Raw genomic sequence first — 21092 nt, 5'->3', positions numbered from 1 at the left:
GGAGTACTTTAAGGCATACAGGCCAGTATGGACAAAACATAATCTATAAAGACAGATGTGTTGGGAAAACTGACTTAAGAAATACCTTGTCATGGAGAACCTCCTGCTGGACCTGTACTTTTCTCATCTCTGACGCCTCCGAACTTTAGACTTCTAGTTTGATTCTTTACTTTATTGTGTTCCTTGAACTTCCCCTCTCTCTAGTAAAACTACGTCATTTATTTTGTGCCTTCCCTATTTCCCAATTTTAAATGACAATGAATTACTCTGTGAGTATAGATCCATTGATAATGTAGAGCTTTGGCTATGACAACTCTTATGGTTTAACAACGCAGTTTTGGCTAGTTCCAATAATTTATTAGCAATCTACATTTTATGGTCATCTCACTGTAATATAATTATACTGTTCATGTCACTCAGTACTAGGCCATCTCTGATAAATCTAAAGGTGCAGTCTTACTCAAATAATTTTTTCATTTATTTATAATGTTCTTTTCCTTTTAAATATTAATTTCCATCTCTCCCCCACCCACTGAGAAGGCAGAGAATATTCCAATTATACATGTGAAATCATGCAAAACATATTTCCATATTAGCCATATTGCAAAACAAAGCAAAAATAAAAAAAATAAGTAAGAAAATGATACTTTAATATTTACCCAGGGTATTACACTCTTAGGATAGCCTTTTTTTCCGTCATGAATACTTTGGAATTGCCCTAGATCATTGTATTGATTAATGTAACCAAGCCTTTCATAGCTGATCATCATTACAACATTGCTGTTACTGTGTACAATGATCTCTCAGTTATTCTCACTTCACTTTGCATTAGTTCATATAGGTCCTCCCATGTTTTTCTGAAACCAGTAGCTCAGAGCTCTTTTAATTTGTGATTTAGAATAATGATTTAGAATATTTTTTCATATGATTATAGATAATTTTGATTTCTTCTGGAATCTGCCTGATTATATCTTTTTTGATCATTTATCAATTGGGGAATGGTTCTTATTTTTATAAAGTTGAATCCATTCCCTATATATTTGAGAAATGAGATCTTTATCAGAGAAATTTAATATAAAAAATTTTGAAATTACTTCATCTCTGTTACCTTTTAGCAAAATATAGTTTCCCTGATTCTCTTTTAATCAGGTCTATTTTTGTTTTTTTTGTTTTCTCTGAGATTATGATTGCTACATCTGCCTTTTTTATTTCAGTTGAAGCATAAAAGATTCTGCTCTAGTCCTTTATTTTTAACTCTATGGGTGAATTTCTGTTTGAAGTGTGCCGATGTACAAAACATATCGCTGGGTTCTGATTTCTAATCCATTCTGCTATCTGCTTCTGTTTTATAGGTTAGCCTATCCCATGCACATTCACAGTTAAGATTACTGTGTATTTCCCCACATCCCACTGTCTTTTGGTTTTACTTCTCTCTATATATCCTGCCCCTCTTCAAAAGTCTGTTTTGCTTCTAACTACTGCTTCCCTTAATCTTCCCTCCCTTTTATCACCCCCTCCATTTTTTATTCCCTTCTCCTATTTCCTACTTCTATGCCCAAATAAGTGGATATATATAGTCATATATATATATATATATATATATATATATATATATATATATATTCCCTCTTTGAACCAATTTCAACAAGAGTGAGGTTCATTGTCCACCACTCTCCTCCCTGCAATTCCCTAGAACTATAACTCTTTCTGTTTGCCTCTTTTATGTGAAAAAACATTTCCCCATTCTACCTCTCCCTTCCCCCTTCTCCTAGTGAATACCTCTTTCTCAACCCTACTTTGGAGATGCTCCCAACATAATCAACTCATACCTGTGCCCTCTGTCTATGTGGGCTCCTTCTAACTGCCCTAAAGAAGACTGAGTTCTTAAGTTACATGTATCATTTTTCCATATAAGAATGTAAACCATTCAACTTTGTTGAGTCCCTCATGATTACTCTTTCATGTCTACCTTTTTATGATTCTCTTGAGTCTTGTGTTTGAATGTCAGATTTTCTATTCAGATCTAGTCTTTTCATCAGGCATGCTTGGAAATTCTGTTTCACTGGTTGTCTGTTTCTTCCCCTGAAGGATTATACTCAGTTTTGCTGGGTAAGTTATTCTCGGTTGTAATCCTAGCCTCTTTGCCTTCCAAAGTATGTTCCAAATCCTCTGCTCCTTTAATGTGGAAGCTGCTAAATCCTGACTGTGTCTCCATAATATTTGAATTGTTTCTTTTTGGCTGTCTGTGATATTTTCTCCTTGACCTGGAATTTGACTCATATTCCTGGGAGTTTTTATTTGGGGATCTTTCAGGAGGTGATTGTGGATGATTTCAATTTCTATTTTCTCCTTTCAATCTAAGATATCATGACATTTTTCCTTGATAATTTCTTGAAATGTGATGTCTAGACTCTTTTTTTTCATGGTTTTTAGGTAGTCTAAATGATCTCTCCCTGATTTACAAGTTCAGTTGTTTTAGGGGTGGCTAGGTGGCACAGTGAATAGAGCACCAGTTCTGGAGTCAGGAGTACCTGGGTTCAAACCCGGCCTCAGACACTTGACACACTTACTAGTCGTGTGACTTTGGGCAAGTCACTTAACCCCAATTGCCCTCCAAAAAAAAAGCAACAAATAAACAAGCAAGTTCAGTTGTTTTTCTGATAAGATATTAATGCTTTCTTCTGTTTTTCATTCTTTTTTTAAGATGCATTTATTTTTTTTGGAAGGCAATTGGGGTTAAGTGACTTACTTGCCCAAGGTCATATGGCTATTTTTTGTGTTAAGTGTCTGAGGTTGGATTTGAACTAAGGTCTTCCTGATTCCAGGGCTAGTGCTCTATTCACTGTGCCACCTAGCTGCCCCGTTTTTCATTCTTTTTACTTTGTATTACTGCTTTTTGATGTCTTACAGAGTCATTGCCCAGTGCTCAGTATTTTTTTGTACCTCTTTTACCAAGCTATTAATTCTCTTTTCATAACTTTCTTGAATTAATCACATTTCTTTTCCCAAGTTTTCCTCTACCACTCTTATCTGGTGGTTTTTTTTTTTGTTTTGTTTTTTAGCAATTGGGGTTAAGTAACTTGCTCAAGGTTACATGGCCAGTTATTTCTGGGTGTGGTGCTAAGTGTCTGAGCCCAGATTCTATCCCAGGTCATCCTGACTCTGGGGCTGGTGCTCTTACTCACTGTGCCACCTGACCTCCCCTCTTATCTTGTGTTGAGTCCAATTAGCATATTTCTTTGAGACTTTGCTTGTGATTGTTTTACATTATTGTTATCTCTTATACTTTTTTGACCCTTCCTTTGTATAGGAGAAGAAATATGAATTTTTTCTTTTTCTTTTATAGAGTATGTACAGTACCTTGCTGTAAAATTTAGGTTAAGTATTTGGTCATAGGCTCTGTGTTATCTGCTGACTTTCACATGTCTCTGCAACTTCCGCAAAACTCCCCCCAAATTCCCATTTAATTTCTTATGCTGACCTATGATATATTGAAACCATGATGGGTAAAGTTGCAATATGGAAGAGATAACTATATTCTTAGTTGTGTCTTGGTCTTCCCTTCTACTATAGTAGCTTTTTATGAACAAATTCCTTTTTTTTTTGGTTTGGTCATTTTCCCAGCCCATTTCTTGACTTTGAAGATAATGTTAAAGTTGAACTCTTCTCACCTAAGGGTAGGAAGGCAGTGTTTTAAGCTTTAGGTTTTCTCGTGCTACTATTTTCAGAGCTATTTTGGGGTGTTCTCAAGTTTTCGGTGCTCCCAAAGTTTTTGTTATCCTTGGAGATACGTAATTACTGCTCTGCTGTTCTGGTCTTTATCCAGGAAGGGTCCCTGCTCTCCTGTAGCCACCAGTACTAGTGCTCTTCTTGACCCTGGAGCTGTGACCAGACCCCCTTCTCTCTAGCAATCACAAGTGCTAGCTCTCTGTGATGCCCTGGAACTTTGACCAGGGCCCTTGTGACTGATCTCAAATGCTTCTTTTCCCCTAGAACTGTAGACCAGAACTGCCTATGGGTAACAGAGTTGCCAGTCAGCGCCAGCTGCATCCAGTGCCAGCAAAAGGCCCCCAGTACTCTCTTTCTGATCAGTTGTCTGGCCCCCTTATGGTTTCTGGACGGAGAGCTCCTGAAGCTGCTGCTGCTGCTGTTGGGTCACCTTCGTGGCCTCTCCTGGTGCTCCTGCCCTACTCTGGGCTTACGCCCAACCCAGTGTTACAGACCTCTCCTAAGGAACTCCTGAGTTGTTCTAGGCTGAATAAATGTGTCTTTCTGACCTTTTGTTGACTTGCTGCTCCAAAATCTGATTTGAGGCATTATTTTAAAGTTGTTTGGAGAAGAATGTTGGGGGAGAATTCTCCTGAATAAATGAGATAGAGAGCATTATAGGATGAAAAATGGATAATTTTGATTAGATTAAATTTAAAAGGTTTTGTACCAATAAAACCAATATAACCAAAATTAGAAGGAAAGCAGAAAATGGTGTGTGTGGGAGATTTCTAGCCAGTTTCTTGAATAAAGGCCTCATATCTCAAATACATAGAGAACTTTGTCAAATTTATAAGAATATGTCATTTCCCAATTGACAAATGGCCAAAAGATATGAACAGTCAGTTTTTCAAGAAGAAACCAAAGTCATATGGAAAAATGTTCTAAATCATGATTGATTAGAGAAATTCTGAGGTACTATCTCACCCCTATCAGATTGGATAAAATGATAGAAGGTGAAAATGACAAATGCTGGAAGGGATGTAGAAAAATTGGGACGCTAATAATACACTGTTGATGGAATCATGAACTGATCTAATCGTTTTGGAGAGCAATTTGGAATTATGCCCAGAGTTATAAAGCTATGTATGCCCTTTGACCCAGCAATACCAATTTTAGGTCTGTTTCCCAACATGATCAGGAAAAAAGGAGAAGTACCTATATGTTCTAAAATATTTATAGCAGCTCCCTTTGTGATGACAAGGAATTGGAAATTGAGGGGATTCATCAACCAGGAAATAGCTAAATAAGTTTGGTATATGATTGTGATAGAATTCTGCTATGCTATAAGAAATGATGAGGAGGTTAGTTCTGGAAAAATGTTGAAGGACTTACAGGAAATAACACAGAATGAAATGAGCAGAACCAAAGTTAGGCAGCACAGTGGACAGAATGCCAGGCATGGAGTCAGGAAGACTCATCTTTTTTTTTTTAATAAGAAAAAAAAAGCAATCGGGGTTAAGTAACTTGCTCAAGGTTACATGGCCAGTTTTTTCTGGGTGTGGTGCTAAGTATCAGAGCCTGGATTTGATCCCAGGTAATCCCGACTCTGGGGCCGGTGCTCTTATTCACTGTGCTACCTGGCCACTCCAAGACTCATCTTCTTGAGTTTAAATCTAGCTTCAGACATTTACTAACTGTGTGACCCTGGGGAAGTAATTTAACCCTGTTTTCCTTATCTGTAAAATGAATTGAGGGAGGAAATGGCAAACCACTCCAGTATCTTTACTAAGAAAACCCCAGATGGGATCATTAGGAGTTGGACACATCAAGTGAACAACAGCAAGATAACATTGTATACAGTAACAGCAATAATGTTTGGAGGGTAACTGTGAATGACTAAGTCATTCTAAATGTTATGATCATTCAAATAAACTATGAAGGACTTATGAAGGAAAGTGCTATCTACCTCCAGAGAAAGAACAGATATATGGAAGTATATATTGTATGGTTCCACATATATGTCTATATAAAACATTGGCTTTCTCTAATGCAGGGTTGGAAGGTTGGAGGGAGACAACTCAAAATATAATAAAAAAAAAAACAAAAACAAGCAAATGTTTCTTAGGGTCTCTTTTTGGTCATTGACCATAAAAGATATGAAAATCTATTTTTGACTTTCTGAGAGTGGGTAATTTACGGATCTAAGTAAATGAAAAATCAGTGGCATGGAGTCTCATGTCCTCTAGTCCAGGCCTTGGCTGGACAAGAATCTTCTCAACAACATTCTATATAGCCTCTTCTGGAAGGCTTGAAGTGATGGAGAGATCACTTAGCATATTCAAAGGAAGTCTAGTCCACTTTTTAGCCATTTTAATTGTTTGGAAGTTGTTCTTTATAGTAAAGTGAAATTCGTATCTCTACAGCTTCCACTCATTGCTACTAGTTTGGTTTGCTGGGGCCAAGCAAAACAAGATTAATCCCTCTTCTGAATGGAAGCCATTGTTTACTTGAAGGCAGTTCTCATGTCATACCTAAGACTTTTCATCTATAGGCTAAACATGCCAAGTTTTTCAAATGATCCCTGTTTAAGGTGTGATTTTTGAGTCTTCTCACCATCCTGGTTGCTTTCCTCTAGAAAAGTGCTTCAGTCAGCTTGTGAGTATCTTTCTTTAAATGTAGAATTGAGAATATAACAAATCTTGGACTTAGTTGGTTGACTTTTTTAACCTGAGTAGAAGACTTTGCATTTATCCCTATTAGATTTCATCTTTTTAGACTTGACTTCTCATTCTACTTAGTCAAGATTTTTGGATTTTGAAACCCAATTTTATTTTCAAGTGTATTAGCAATCTAGTACCCACAGAAGGTAAAACTAATACCTTGGAGACCATCTGGCCTAAACACCCCCCTCGCCTTTTATTTTTTTTACAAATGAGGAAATTGTAGTTAAGAGGCTAAATAATTTGCCCAAGGTCGACATAGGTACTAATTAGTAGAGCTGAGATTTGAATCTAGGTCTTCTGACTACAGTGTTCTTTCTACCATACTATGTTCCCTCCACACTTAGTGTTATTGATAAATTTGATAAGCGAGCATTTAAACAGGGTCAAGGACAAAAGCCTATGCTACTTGCTAGGTTCTTGCTAAGGCCAGCTAGGTGGTCCAGTGGATAGAACTTTGGCCCTGGAGTCAGAAAGATATGATAATACTGCCTCAGACACTTACCAGTGTGACCTTGGGTAAGTCACTTAACCTGTGTTTGCTTTAGTTTCCTCAGCTACAAAATGGGGATAATAAGAGTACCTACCTCCCAGAGTTATTGTGAGGATCAAATGAAGCAATATTTGCAGAGTGCTTAGCACAGTGCCTGGCATATGGTAGACACTTTATGAATGCTAGTTATTATTATTACTTCACTAGGGATTTGGCTTCATATTGACAATGATCAGTTAAACAGTATTCTTTGGGTCAGATCATTCAACTAGATGCACAACCACTTCACTCTCCTGTTTTCTTGCTCGTAGTTCTTCATCTTATTTACAAGGATATTATGGTAGATTTTGTGAAGTGTTTTGTTGAAATGCACCTATATTATGCTTTTGAGCTTTCTATGATATACCGGTTTAGTAACTCTGTAAAAAAGAAGGAAATGAGGTTAGTCTGATATGACCTATTCTTGATGAACCCATGGTAGCTTTTAGTGATATTTGCTTCATTTTAAAAAATTCTCAAAAGACATTCCTTTAATAATGTGTTCAAGAATTTTGATAAAAATCAAAGTCAAGCTTACTGGCTTATGGTTTGGGAAATACCCCTTTTTTCCTTTTTTTTGGAAAATTTAGACATTTGCTCATTTCCAGTCCTACAGTTCCTCTATTCTTCATAATTTTTCAATGATTACCAACTGAAACCTGGTACTCACATCAGGCTCTTTTAAGTACGGTTTGATTTAATTCATCTGGACCTGGTGACTTGAAACTCATTTGTAATAGCTAAGTAGTTTCACATCATCTCATTTATCTGGGATTTCAACTTCCTTTGTTATGTATTTCCTAGTTTGAAGATCATTTGGTAGAGAAAGCAGAAGCAAAATGGAGTAGTTTTAGATTCTATTATCTTTTAATATTGTCCTATTAACCTCAAATAGTTGGCTCATTGATTCCCGCTTGATTCCAACTTCCTTTGGCACTAACGATGATCACCTTCCACTTCCCTCACCCTCTCCAATGGTGCCACTGACCAAGTCAACTCAAGGCCAGAAGCATTTATTAAGCACCTATTTGCTATGTGCTAGGCTTTGCACTAACGACAGAAAGAAAGGCAAAACCAGACCTTTCTCTGAAGCTGCCTTTCCTAATCACCCCACCCCACTCCCTTCCATTGCCTTCATCTGAGATTGCCTCCCCATTTACACTGCAGGTACATTGTATGTACATCACTGTCATCTTCCCCATTAGGATATGAAGCCCTCAAGGGCTTTTTATCCCTGGCACTTAGCCCAGTGCCTAGCACATAACAAATATTTAACAAATGCCCATTGACAGACTGACTGCTGCCCCCTGACCTAATGGCCACTGTCCTGGCATTCCTGACAAATATCATGATCTCTTTAGTGCTCCTGAAGTGGATGCCTTGCCCCCTCACCAAACATTACAGATGACACTCTTTGTCTTGTCCCAGAGACTTCTAGCCCCTGAGATTATTCCCATAGATCCTAGTCATGGAAACTAGAGAAGGAACAGACTTTAGAGGTCATAGGATCATAGTTTTAGAGCTGGAACGAACCTTAGAAGTCACCTCCTCTGACACCCTCATTTTACAGATGAGGAGACTGAGGTCCATAAAGATGAAGAGACTTGGCAAAGGTCACACAGATAGCTAATTGGTATTAAATTAACCTGGGTCCCCTAATTCTAGATCCAGCACTTTTTGTGTACTGAACCATGCTATGCCTAGCCCATCCCCCTGATGCTTTTTCCAGCTCAGTTCACCTCAGTTCAATTCAACAGACATTTATTGAGCACCTGCTATATGTTGAGGACACGGAGACAAGAATGAAAAGGACCATGTACAATATTCTACTAGAGAGCCTTGCAGCGATTCATGAGCATTATCACTAATGTCAAATATGAGACTCAACTCCTATCCAAATCTCCCTGAGATGCATTTCACTTATTAAAAGGAAAAATGATAAATTGTGACTGGGGCCCCTAATGTAATCATCACCAGGTGATGCTAAGGGTACCCACTTCCCCTTGTTGCTGACTTCCTGGAACATTTCTAGACTGCCATCCATGTTCACTATTCTCCAAGTCAAATTTCCTATATCCACTACAATTGGAAGGACAGTTGGAGTGTACTAATTGCACCTTTAGGACACAATCTCTGCTGCTACTCTTCATGTCACCAGGTGATCAGACTGCATTATTCCCCACCACAAAATATCATAAAACCTTCTCCCTTAAGAACATACCTTCCCTTTTCAGCCCCCTCCCAATTATGAATTCCATCTCCAGTTCTTTCCAGGAGTGACATTGGTGAGGAATGATTATGTGGGTGATCCAGAAGCTGCCCAATCTGATTTTACAGTCCACCCTAGAGACTGCAATGTCAGCAATCAGTGAGTGATAGAGCACCACTGGACCCTGGTGGAGTCTGGATCTGAGAGTATAATAATAACCTTTGTTCTACCTGGCCTTCCAATAAGTTATCAAACTACAGGGAGGCAGTGGGGTGCAAAGGAAAGAACACTGGCTTTGAAGTGCAAACCTAGGTTCAAATCCTGCCTTTGATACTTATTACCTTTATGACTTTGGACAGATTATTTAATCTTTTCAGGCTTCAGTTTCCTTATCTTTAAAATCAGGCGGGTGGGTGGGTGTATGAGATGACCTCTGAGACCCCTTTCAGCTCCAGATCCATGATTCCCATGATCCTATACCTTTTTTCTATTATCCCTAAGGTTAATTTAGTGACCTTCTGATTTTTACTTTGTTCTCTCCTTAAAGGGATTATTAATATCATCAATGTGGATACTTCTTCAAGCAGTGGAAATTATACCTGATCAATACCTTTTCCTTCTTTGATCCTGTTATCCCTGTCTCCAAATCTTCTACCATGAGTGTGCTGAGACCTTCTTCTAGTTTTCTAGACTCTGGGTACCAATGGAACACATCATGTATCCATCTAATAGCCTTCACTCTTGCTGGCCTGCCTTTTTTTTTTTTTGTTCATACGTATCTTTGGTAGTGTCTTTTATGCCTTTTTTGGTGCACAGATCTCCACCGGTAATATGCTGCAGTCTATTTTCACCCTCTTCTCCATCGCTCTTTAGGTGAACAGCAGTTTTAAGTTTTTGGAGCTGTAGTAGTCTGTGATTCACATCCAGATAATATCACAGAACTATACTGATGTTAAAAAGATGAGCCTTTGTTTCAAGGAGAAATTTAAGGTTATTAAAAACCTTATGTGATTTTCCAAGGCTATCCACCCCCCTCATAACTTTTATTCAATTCTGGGCCCATTTCCTTGTTTACCCATAGTGTCCATCTGGGAGAGATGTACTGAAAGTATGCACTCTTCATTAGAGTAAACAGGGTCTAACATTTGCAGAAAGTTTAGCAAAGTTTTTGCTAAAGTGTCTCATATTATTGTGAAGAAGATATAGGTGGACTCAGAACTGGTCAGATGACTGTACTCAAAGAATATTCATTAATGGTTCAGGGTCAATTGAACCCATGGACTGAGTAGTAGGAGGTCTCTAATGAAGTATCCCAGGGATTGGTATTTGGTCCTTTGTTAGAGGAAAGAATGCTGCTTATGGAGTCAGAGGACCTAGATTTAATTCAGTCTTTGATGTTTTACTATCGATGTGACCTTGGGCAAGTCACTTCCGGGGCCTCAAGTTTCCTCATTTGTAAGAGGTGGTTGGACTGGATGACTCTGATGTTCCTTCTGATTCTAGATTTATGATTCTGTCATAAATTGAACTTCAATAAAGACACAGATGTATACTTGCCAAACTGGCACATGATACAAAGCTGGGAGAGATAGCTTGGGGCAGCAAGGTGTTGCAGTGGATAGAGTAGTGAACTTGGAGTAAGCAAGACTTGAATTTGAATTCTGACTCAGCTTATTAACTGCATGACAATGGACAAGTCACTTAACCTCTCTAAATATGTTTCCTCATCTGTAAAATGGGAATAAGCACTTCACAAACCATAAAGCTCTATATAAATGCATTGTTGGTGTTATTGTTAATATCATTATTAGCTGACAGAATCAAGATCTAAAAGAATCTTATGGGAAAGATGAAGATTAAGGAAGAAATTTCTAATAATGAGGGCTGATTAGAGCAAGTTCCTGGGAAAGGCAGTCATGTGTCCTTTTTTAAAGGAACCATAGAATTTCAAATTAAGAAGGAACATTAAAGTTCATTTAGTCCAACTCTCTTGCCTTATATATGAGAGAGTTGAGGCTCAGAGGTTAAATATTTAATGCTCTGTGTGACAATCATTTAACTGCTCTGAGCCTCAGTTTCCTTATCTTGTAAAATATGAATAATAATACCTTCAGTACTTACCTTACAAAGTTGTTAGGATGATCAAATGAGACAATGCATAGAAGGTCCTCATAAACTTAAAAGCACTATGTAGATGCCAGCTATTATTATTTTTTGTCCTAGACAATTTGCTATAGCCTTATTAAAAATAGGGAGATTAACCTTGAATAAACTCTGAACCTTCCTTCTTGTTCTTTGATGTTTTGAGATTCTATACAGTCAATAGTGACTTTCAAGGGCTATGGGAATATACCAATGTGTTCTTTGTAGCGTTCTATACTGGAAGGCATCATTACATATGGGATTGATGCATTCTAGAAAAGTTGTTCAGAAAGTAAGTTTCTATACATGAAATTCCATTTTTGGATCAGTTTTACTTATAAAATAGGAGATATATTCTTTTAATGATTCTAGGTCAACAAAATACAAGTGCAGAGGAGCTGGCCCTTTTATTATATTGATAAATAGAAAGGTTAAAAGGAAAAATTAGTGACGTGAATTGAATAGAAAATATACCACAACATCACTTAGTCGCCTCACTGATATGTAGATTCAGCTGCCTAGCATTTGGGAAGCTGCCTGCAGGATTAAAAGTCTTCCTAAATAAAGGGATGGGTTTATCACAGTTAAAGAGGGGAGATCATAATATGCCCAAGGTAACACTTCAAAAAGCAACTGTAAATGAACTGATTGGGTAGGCTATTTAAGAGTAAATGAAGTAACAGGATATGAAACATCTTCATAGAATCAAAGTGTAAGGGAGGGCCTGACAGACCATCTGGATCAACTTATACCTGAACAAGAATTCTCTCTATGATACAACTCCTGTGGTCATTTAGTCCAGCTCTTCTTAAACTGCGGGTCATGATCCCATATGGAGTAGAGAACATTTTGACAACAATAAAAGGTTTCTGAATGTGCAAGGACCAAAAATTAATTCAAAATTGAACATGTAATTGTGATAAATGCTAACAGTTTGGTTTCCACAGGTGATAGACTTCAGACTTTTTCTTAGGTATGCCCTATGGGGCCCAGTTAATTCCTTTTTGCATATAACAGCTCTTCAAATACTTGTGCAATCTTTCCTCCTTCTTCTTTAGGCCCAATATCCACTTTGGACACATTGGAACTTGACTCTAGTGTGGTGATGTCGTTTTGGTCCTCTTTGAGAATGAAGGACAACAACCAACAAGTAAAGGATGAACATGAGATCCTTTATCTTCATGGTTGCCCACTCAGGCATATCAATGCCCTTTCTGAAATGTGGCCCCCCGATCCGAACACAGTAGCTTAGATGTAATTCTAGGAGACTAACTCATCTTAAACACCATTCCTCTTTTAATGAAGCCTAAGTATAAATTTCCCCATTGAATTGTAAATTCTCTTTGAGAGCACAGTTTCCCCCCAGCATTTATCACAGTGCTTGGTACCTAGTAGGCACTTAATACTTGTTGATTTGAATTTTTTTGTCTACCATATTGTATTGTTGACTCACATTGAGTCCTCTAAGGACTCCTTGACTTATTTTTTACCCAGCTACTTTATTAAATTTCAACAAATTAGTTTTGATCCAATGTTGTCTTGTCAATATCTTTCTGAGTTTTGATTCCATTATTCAGTATTTTTGCTAGCCCTCTGAGCATTGTTCCATGTGCACATTTGATAATCAATGCCATTTAATAATTATCTACTTCATTGATACAAGTCTCAAGCATCCTTGGGACACTCCACTGAAAGCCTTCTGCCAAGTTAACAAATTTTCTTAAAGGTAGGGACTTCTCTAGAAGTCCAAAAGTTTCTGAGTTGCCTCTAGTAGGTGGTTAGCAGCTTCTGATCTCTGTTCTTCCCAGAGACCTACACAACTACCTTCAGAGAGACAAAGTGATGTCTTGGATAGAGCACTGAGCTTGGAGTCAGCAAGCTGATAGACTGAGATGCTTCCTAGTCATGTGATCCTGGGCAAATCACTTAACTTTCTTTGCCTTAGTTTTCTTATCCATAAAATGGCAATGACAATATCACCCATGTCCATAAGGTTGTTATAAAGATCAAATGAGATTTAAAGCACTCTTCAGTCTTCAAGATGCTTATAGAAATATCAGTTATCACAGCTATTGTTCTGGCTTCCTGCTTCATCCCTGTAAACATGAAGTTTACAATTTCCCATCTCATTAGTTTCTCAGGAGCTCCTTCCTTCTCATGTAGCTTCCCTCTAGGTCTCTGATTTTTAGATTTATTTTTCTCAGTGGTAATGTCTGGCACACTATGGCCACCTATAATTTTCCTACTAGTAATTTCAGGTCGACTGGTTATGGAGTGATTACACATTCTTGGTTAGGTTGCCTTATGGTGAATACATGAAGAAACAGGTCAATAGATCAATATATTATAGGACTAATTTGAGTCAGTCTGTTTAGATATTTTTGTTGTCCAAAATATAATTGGTACCAACAAAGACCACTTAAAATTAATCCACTTTAAATAGACCTTCCTTTCAAAGTAAATAGTAGGGAGAAAAGGCTTGATTGGACCTTTATCTTGAAAAGTGAAATTAAAAATCATGAAAATAAGTTCATTTTATCTGTTATTTAACACAATTTTGGTCTTGTTGTAATTATACAGTAATAAAAAAAAATGAACATAGGATGAATCAATTAGTGATTTTTTGGCAAAATTTTTCATGATAGGACAATATGACACCCTTAACCACACATTTGACTTCTACAGTAAAATAATGAAAAGGGTTGTTGTTGGAAAAATCAGTGAGAGATGCTAATCATAAGTTGTTAGTTCATTAGTGAATATTTTCAGGTTATGGTGACTTTTGTTTCCCTATGGGAACTCATAGAAAGCCAAAATGGCATAGTAGATAAAGAGTTGTATTTGGAGTCAGAAAAACCTGGGTTCAAGTTCTAACACTGGCACATGCTAAACTGTATGACTCTGGGTACATCAAATAACTTCTTAGTGTCCCAGGCAACTATCCAGAACTATAAACTATATGACTTTTGTAAATCTGCCTCCTAAGAGAGAGTTTTCTCACTAAGAAAATCTATAGAGCAATAAAGTAACAGGTTTATAACTAAACCAGACCAAACCTCCTAACTGTAGGGACTCTGATAATGAATCCTTGGATACCAAGGACTCCCAAATATTTGCCATAGTTACTTCATTATCGGGGTTCTCATTTTTTTCCAATTGACATCATGCCAACTCAAAACACTAGCACTTAGATACTCTTGAGCAATCTCATACCAAATGACTGTACTGATGATACAACGAAATAATGATGTGCTTCCATCACTTTGTGATGCTGTATCATTACAGCTACCTCAGCGTGACACATCGCTATGATGCCCCAGAGGAGTCCGAACTCTTTAATTGGGTTACTGTTGGTGACAGATCCATACTACCTGAATTAGTTGTGTTGATTGGGGATGGGCAGCACTTTTAGTTAAGAACAAGTCTGATGGCATATCAGAGGAAACAGGTTTCATTCTAAATAAATATGGAGCTCTAGGATATATTAGTAGAACCCATTTCTCTTTGGAGAAGGATAGTCAGTGTCTCTCTCTCTCTCTCTCTCTCTCTCTCTCTCTCTCACACACACACACACACACACACACACACATCTCCCCATAGGAACCTATTGACATTTAAAACTTGGGGAAAGTTTAGATTTTCTCCTTCTTTCCTTAAAATGGACATCTTTGTGTATGGGGACATGCCTGTTTCTAGATTTTTTTCTGTCCCCCATATAGGCTGCTTTCTATCTTGAGTACAACTTTCCCCTGCAGATATAGTGGGATAGAATATCCCTTCTGTTACTTCAGTATACCTATACTGCTTCTATTAATCAATCAACATTTATTAAGCACCTATTATGGGACAGGCACTGTGTTACTGGGATACAAAAAGAGGCAAGAGAAGGCCACTGCTCTCTAGGAGTTTAGAATCTAATGGAGGAACTTGCCAGAAGCAAGCCTTCTGCAAACTTGAGAAACCTATTTCTTACTAAGCTAATTTCCCTCTAGATTTTACCTGTTGCATTTCCATCTTATATTACCTCCATATTCTTCTGTGATTCTTCAGTAAGTTTCAGCTCATAATGATAATAATAGCTATCTTCTCACCTTTGTATCTGTAGAGACATTCCAAGAATATTACTTGTCAACTGCCATCAGTTTCTTATAGTCTATAAGAAACAGAGGAGCTGTCTTTAGACATGACTATCCCTCAAAATGGATTTTCTTTATATTTTTATTGAATTTTAAAATATTTTCTGTGAAAAGATTTATATGAATTGATGTAAAGTGACTTAAAGTAAGAGCCAGGAAAACTCAATTACAGGAAAACAACCTGTATTCCCTAATATGTCCCACCTTTTCCTCCCTGCTTTCAGGGAGCTATCTCTTTTAACAAAGAATTTTTTTAGAAGTTCATCAAAATTAACCAATATATTCCATACCCATAATCCTCCATCTCTGGCCAGAAAGCAGAAGTGGTAGATGTAAGTTGAGAGTGGTAGCAGTCCAAGGCAACAGGACAAGATTATCAGTGTGGCAATTCTGCTTTTCTTTTCTTTGGAAATACCTGGGTCTGGAAGGAGGACAGGCTAGAATAGAAGATAGATTAATTTTTCACTTAATTCAGTCACATTTATTGAATTTCATCCATGTGGAAGATACTCTGCTAGGGTCCTAATTGTCAAATGATCGTAATCTCATTCTTTGTCAAGGGGTCTTAATTTTGGGATTCATTAACCTTTTTTTTTGAGGCACCTATTATAACATTTTTATGATTACATGTAAAAGCAATTTTAAAATATATATTTTTTTAATTTTGAATTCCAAATTCTCTCCCCTCCCCTGTCCCCAAGATGGCAAGCAATTTAATATAGGTTGTACATGTGCAATCATGTAAAACATACTTCCATTTTAGTCATGCTGCAAAAGAAAATATAGAGCAAAAAATATATAGAAAGTAAATAACAGTATTCTTAGATCTGCATTTAGTCTCTCATTAGTTCTTTCTCTGGAGGTGGATGGCATTTTTCATTATAAATCCTTTGGAATTGTCTTGGATCTTTGTATTGCTGCGAATAGCTAAGCTACTCAACAATTGATCATCGCACAATATTTCTTTATGTACAATGATCTCCTGGTTCTGCTCACTTCACTTTACATCAGTTTGTATAAGTCCTTCCAGGTTTTCCTGAAACCATCCTGCTTATCATTTCTTACAGCACAGTCATTTTCCATCACAATCATATGCTACAACTTTTTTGCCCTTCTCAAGTTAATGGGCATCTCCTCAATTTCAAATTCTTTGCCATCACAAAAAGAATGGCTATAAATATTTTTGTATTTGTATAACTATAAATCCTTTTTCTTTTTAAAAATCTCTTTGGGATACAAACCTAGTAGTGATATTGCTGGATCAAAGGGTATGCACAGTTTTATAGCCCTATGGACATAAGTTTCAAATTGTTCTCCAGAATGACCAATTCACCAGTCCACCATTAGTGTATCTGTGTTCCAATTTTCCTGTATCCCCTCCAGCATTTGTCATTTTCCTTTTTTCTCAGAATGACCAATCTGACAAGTGTGAGGTGATACCTCAGAGTTGTTTTAATTTGCATTTTTCTGATCAATACTGTTTTAGAGCATCATTAACTTGTTTTTAAAAAATATTTTGACAACTGTTTTCTTTCTAATCCTATGTATTTTATTTTATGCATTTAATAATTTTATTCTGAAAATGGGTCTATAGGCTTCACTAGATGGCCAAAGGGATCCATGACAAAATAAAGTTAATAATCTCTGGTCTATATAGCTGCCCTAAGATCTGTCTGCTGTGTCCACAAGGGATCTCAATTCTGGGTTGCTTTCACATATGACCTGCCCTTTTCTTTCCTCTCCCAGCATGTTAAACAGCCCTTTATTCAAACTGAGATGTAATTAGATTTACAATTTTTTGTGAAGAGAAATGACGATAATTTTAGGAGTGAAAGTAGATGAGTACTTTAAACCTAACATAGGTGTGAAACGTTAAACTTGAGATTACTACTTTCTTTAGTTTATGGTAAGGAGAAAGTCAATTTCAACAGAAATTCTGGAAGATTAAAGCATAACTTTCTTCAATTTTCTGTTTTCCTATTTAGAAGATTGGATTTTCAATGGCAGAAAAAAAAGGAGTAATCAGATGACTGAAATGAATTATAATACTCTTCTTGAAGAGATTCTTATTAAAAGGTCACAACAGAAGAAGAAGACTTCACCTTTAAACTACAAAGAGAGGCTTTTTGTACTAACAAAGTCCATGTTGACTTACTACGAAGGCCGAGCAGAGGTAGGAGACAGTCAGCATTTTCTCTTTCTGTATTGGTGGTTATTGCTCTGTCAATTGGTATTGGTGATTATTGTTCTGTCAAATTCTTGGTGAGAGAGTGGATAGAGAGCTGGTCTGGAAGTCAAGAAGACCTGCTTTCCAGTCCTGCCTCTGACGTACACTAGCTTTGTGACCCTGGGTAAGTCACATAGTATCTCCATGTTCCAGGTAATTCTCTAAACCTAGAAGGTGCAAATGTTAATTGATGGAGGAAGTTCCTCACCAGGAACTCCCTATTCTTATGAAATTAAATAGGTGTGTTAATAAAAAATTCCAGTCCTGAATTTTTTTGAATAGGTTTTGGTTGTGATGGAGTTTTACTCAAGTCTGTGGCATTGTTCCATTAAATAAAACTCTTATACCAATTCAAGCTATCAAATAATTTATTACATGCTTGTATGCTGTATGGGGCTTTCATAGAATACTACTTTATTCATCATGACATTCTTTAATTCATGTTAATTGTTAGTGTTTTGATCATTATAACCTACTATTTGTGCATTGTTAAAGAGAGATTTCTTAAACCCCAATGGTCACTGAAGGTGTGATGAATTGCTTACCTGTAAAACAGGGTCTACAACCTTTTTTGTGGTGAGGTGCTAAGTTGCTTCTCACCTGAAGCCCATATTAACCTGGAGGCAATGGGGAAGCCCTACTAACCATTATGCCATAGGGAAGAGGGTGTGGCATTTTGTACTGGCATTTCAAGTACTTTGGTTTTTGGCCATCTCTTTCACCGCACTGGAAAGACCCATGGAAAAGTATGCTAGTGGCCCTACACCCTCCTTTTCCAAAAATTCTGTTTCTTCCCTCTGTGTCATCCAGAGGCAACTTTAGATTTGCATTTCTATCATTGCTTTTGTAAACTGGATTGCCCCAGAAGGGGATTTCCAGTTGCCTCACAGTAATCAGGTATAGTATGATATTAAATTGGTAATCGCACTTTTTAGTTAACCAGAATTTTTGACAAAGCAATACTCCTTTTCATCATTCTCACCCTTACTTCTCTTAACCCTTTAACTGAAACAAAGTAATACTACTTATTTACTATGTGTGTGTGTGTATTTTAAAATTGTGAAATCCAAGCCTAGGTGGCGATCAACCGTTCAGCTAAGCTGTTTCTTCAAAGTCTGGCATTGCAAAATTAGTATTCTATTTTCTAATAGTAAGTTTTTAATCTTGTATTTGTCCTTATAGGACAGGTTTTTTTTTTATCACATGGTTACTGATTAGCTCACATTAAAATGCATCATTAAATGAGTTTAAAAAGGAACTTACTGGCAATCTACATGGCCAGTTTTATGTTATTTCTGTCAACAGATCTTAGATTATACTTCAAAGAAAGTCAGAGAATTCATAATCAGTGTTGTTTAGCTCTTATAAAAGCTCTTTAGGTAGGGACAGTCCAACCCTTGAGTTTGTATTGAGAAGTTTAGGAATTGGGGCTGAGGTCACTGAAGGAAAAGAAATTAAACTTGGAAACAGTAGGGAGCTAGGTGATGCAGAGGTTAAGAGTACTTGATTTACAGCCAAGATGACCAGAGTTCAAATCCCACCTCAGACATTGACTAGCTGTGTGACTCTGGGTAAGTCATTTAACTCATTTCACCTTCAGATGACAATATTAGCAGCTACTTCACAGGGTTACTGTGAGGATCAAATGATATGACATACGTTACAGCACTTTGTAAAACTCAGAGCACTCTAGAGATTTTAGCTGCATGTTTCAGAAAACAGGAATGGAATGGAGCTTCTGCTGAGGCTGTGGCTGTTGTTGTCTCTCCTTCCATCTTGAAGAGGACCATGACATCAGGGAGGTGATGCCATGACGCACAAGTGAGTTGGATTTAAGTGAGGCAGGACTGTGCAAAGTCACCAGCCTCACTTTCTCCTCCAGAGTCATCTGGGTCCAGTGGCAAGATATAGGTCAGGATGCCTGGAGATGGCCCCTGGAACTTCTGCTAGCTTTGACATGAATAACATACAAGTCTGCATCTGTGGGTTTTTATTCAAGTACACAGTAAGATTTGCTGAATGGTTTCTGAACCTTGGGGTTAAGCCTGTAGAACTGCCCCCTCAAAGGAGCAGAGGGCAAAAAGATTGAGAGGTGAAGGCTGAGGCAGGGGACGGTGATGGAAACATTAAAAGAACACAAATTGAGCAAATGCTTCTGCATTAATTATGTTTTCCTTTGTCAGATGGTAAAGTGGAGAGAGCAATGGAAGTCAGGAGAACTGGGTTGTTGTTGTTTTTTTAGAGGGGGGAAGGCAAGGCAATTGTGGTTAAGTGACTTACCCAAGGTCACATAGCTAGTAAGTGTGTAAAGTGTCTGAGGTCGGATTTGAACTCAGGTACTCCTCACTCCAGGGTTGGTGTTCTATTTACTGCACCACCTTGTTGCTCCAGAACTGGATTTTTAGTCCAGGTTTTGCCATCAGCTTGCGGAATGACTTTGTATGGGTCATGTACAAGTTTCCTCACCAATAGAGTGGAGAGTTTGGATTAGAGTCAGGGGTGGGGAGCCTGCAGCCTTGAGGCCACATGTGGCCTTCTAGGTCCTTGGGTGCAGCCTTTTGACGGAATACAAGTTTTACAGAACAAATCCTTTGATTAAGGGGATTTGTTCTCTGTGTGGCCTCAAGGTTACTGTTTCCCCACCCTTGGATTAGACTGTCACTGCTTCCACATCTAAGGCTTTATTCTAGCTGAATAGAAATAGGCCAACTTTACTATTATCGTTAGTGTTATTATCATATTAACAATAATAGCTTACTGTTTATATACAATTTTATGGGTGACAATGTCATTTGACAGTAGAATCTTTGATTCCCATGTGCATAGGGGACAAGCCCAGCCAAAGGCTGAGAGAGATTGTGAGAGACTGTCTCAGCATACTCTTTGTACCCTGGGAATACTAAGATTCCCGTGGGATTCCTCAGGCTGAGTTTGAGCTGAATAGGTCCATAACTGCTTCAGTAAGTTTGCTCTTGAGTTAGTTCTGGAAAACCACAGAGGGTGAGAGGTCAGGCAGGGCTGAGATTCCAAGGGGCTCCTAATGGTTCTTTGTTGGGGCAGGATTGACTTGGAGTATTAGCATCACCTGGGTGAACTTTGGCACTATTTCTTCATCCCTCCATTATCCCCCCTGTCCCATAGATTTGATGGGTGATCTTTAGATCATTTTTTCCCAGATCTCATGGCTGTTTAGTTCACACCTGCATAGTGACTTTTTGCTCCACCCCAAAAATAATTAATAGTGTATGTAGGATCAAAGACACATAGAGATCATAGATTTACAGCTGAAAGGGACCTTAAAAGTCATGTAGACTAGTGGTATCAAACTTTAATAGAAATGACCTGTGAAAGCATACATAAAGATCCCTTTAGATAGCATGCTGACTTTAGAAAACCATTTGTCAACAGGATCTAT

General features: G+C 37.7%; 1 protein-coding gene across 3 annotated transcripts in view; it reads left to right on the top strand.

The window, feature by feature from the left end:
- The window catches only part of TEC (tec protein tyrosine kinase), a 122502-nt gene that overhangs the window by 35623 nt on the left and 65787 nt on the right, over window positions 1-21092 (top strand). For all 3 annotated transcript variants that reach the window (XM_069105187.1, XM_069105185.1, XM_069105186.1), the window contains one exon: window positions 17436-17623. In XM_069105187.1, coding sequence (XP_068961288.1) covers window positions 17477-17623 — 147 coding nt within the window. In that variant the 5' untranslated portion in view covers window positions 17436-17476. The remainder of the gene's footprint in view (window positions 1-17435; window positions 17624-21092) is intronic.

This window comes from Petaurus breviceps, unplaced genomic scaffold (assembly GCF_028583685.1).
Source record: "Petaurus breviceps papuanus isolate PSGF00001 unplaced genomic scaffold, PetGlider_PUasm1.0 76, whole genome shotgun sequence".
Lineage (NCBI taxonomy): Eukaryota > Metazoa > Chordata > Mammalia > Diprotodontia > Petauridae > Petaurus > Petaurus breviceps.
The sequence above is the reverse complement of the archived record's forward strand: the minus strand, read 5'-3'. Positions and strand labels throughout refer to the sequence as shown.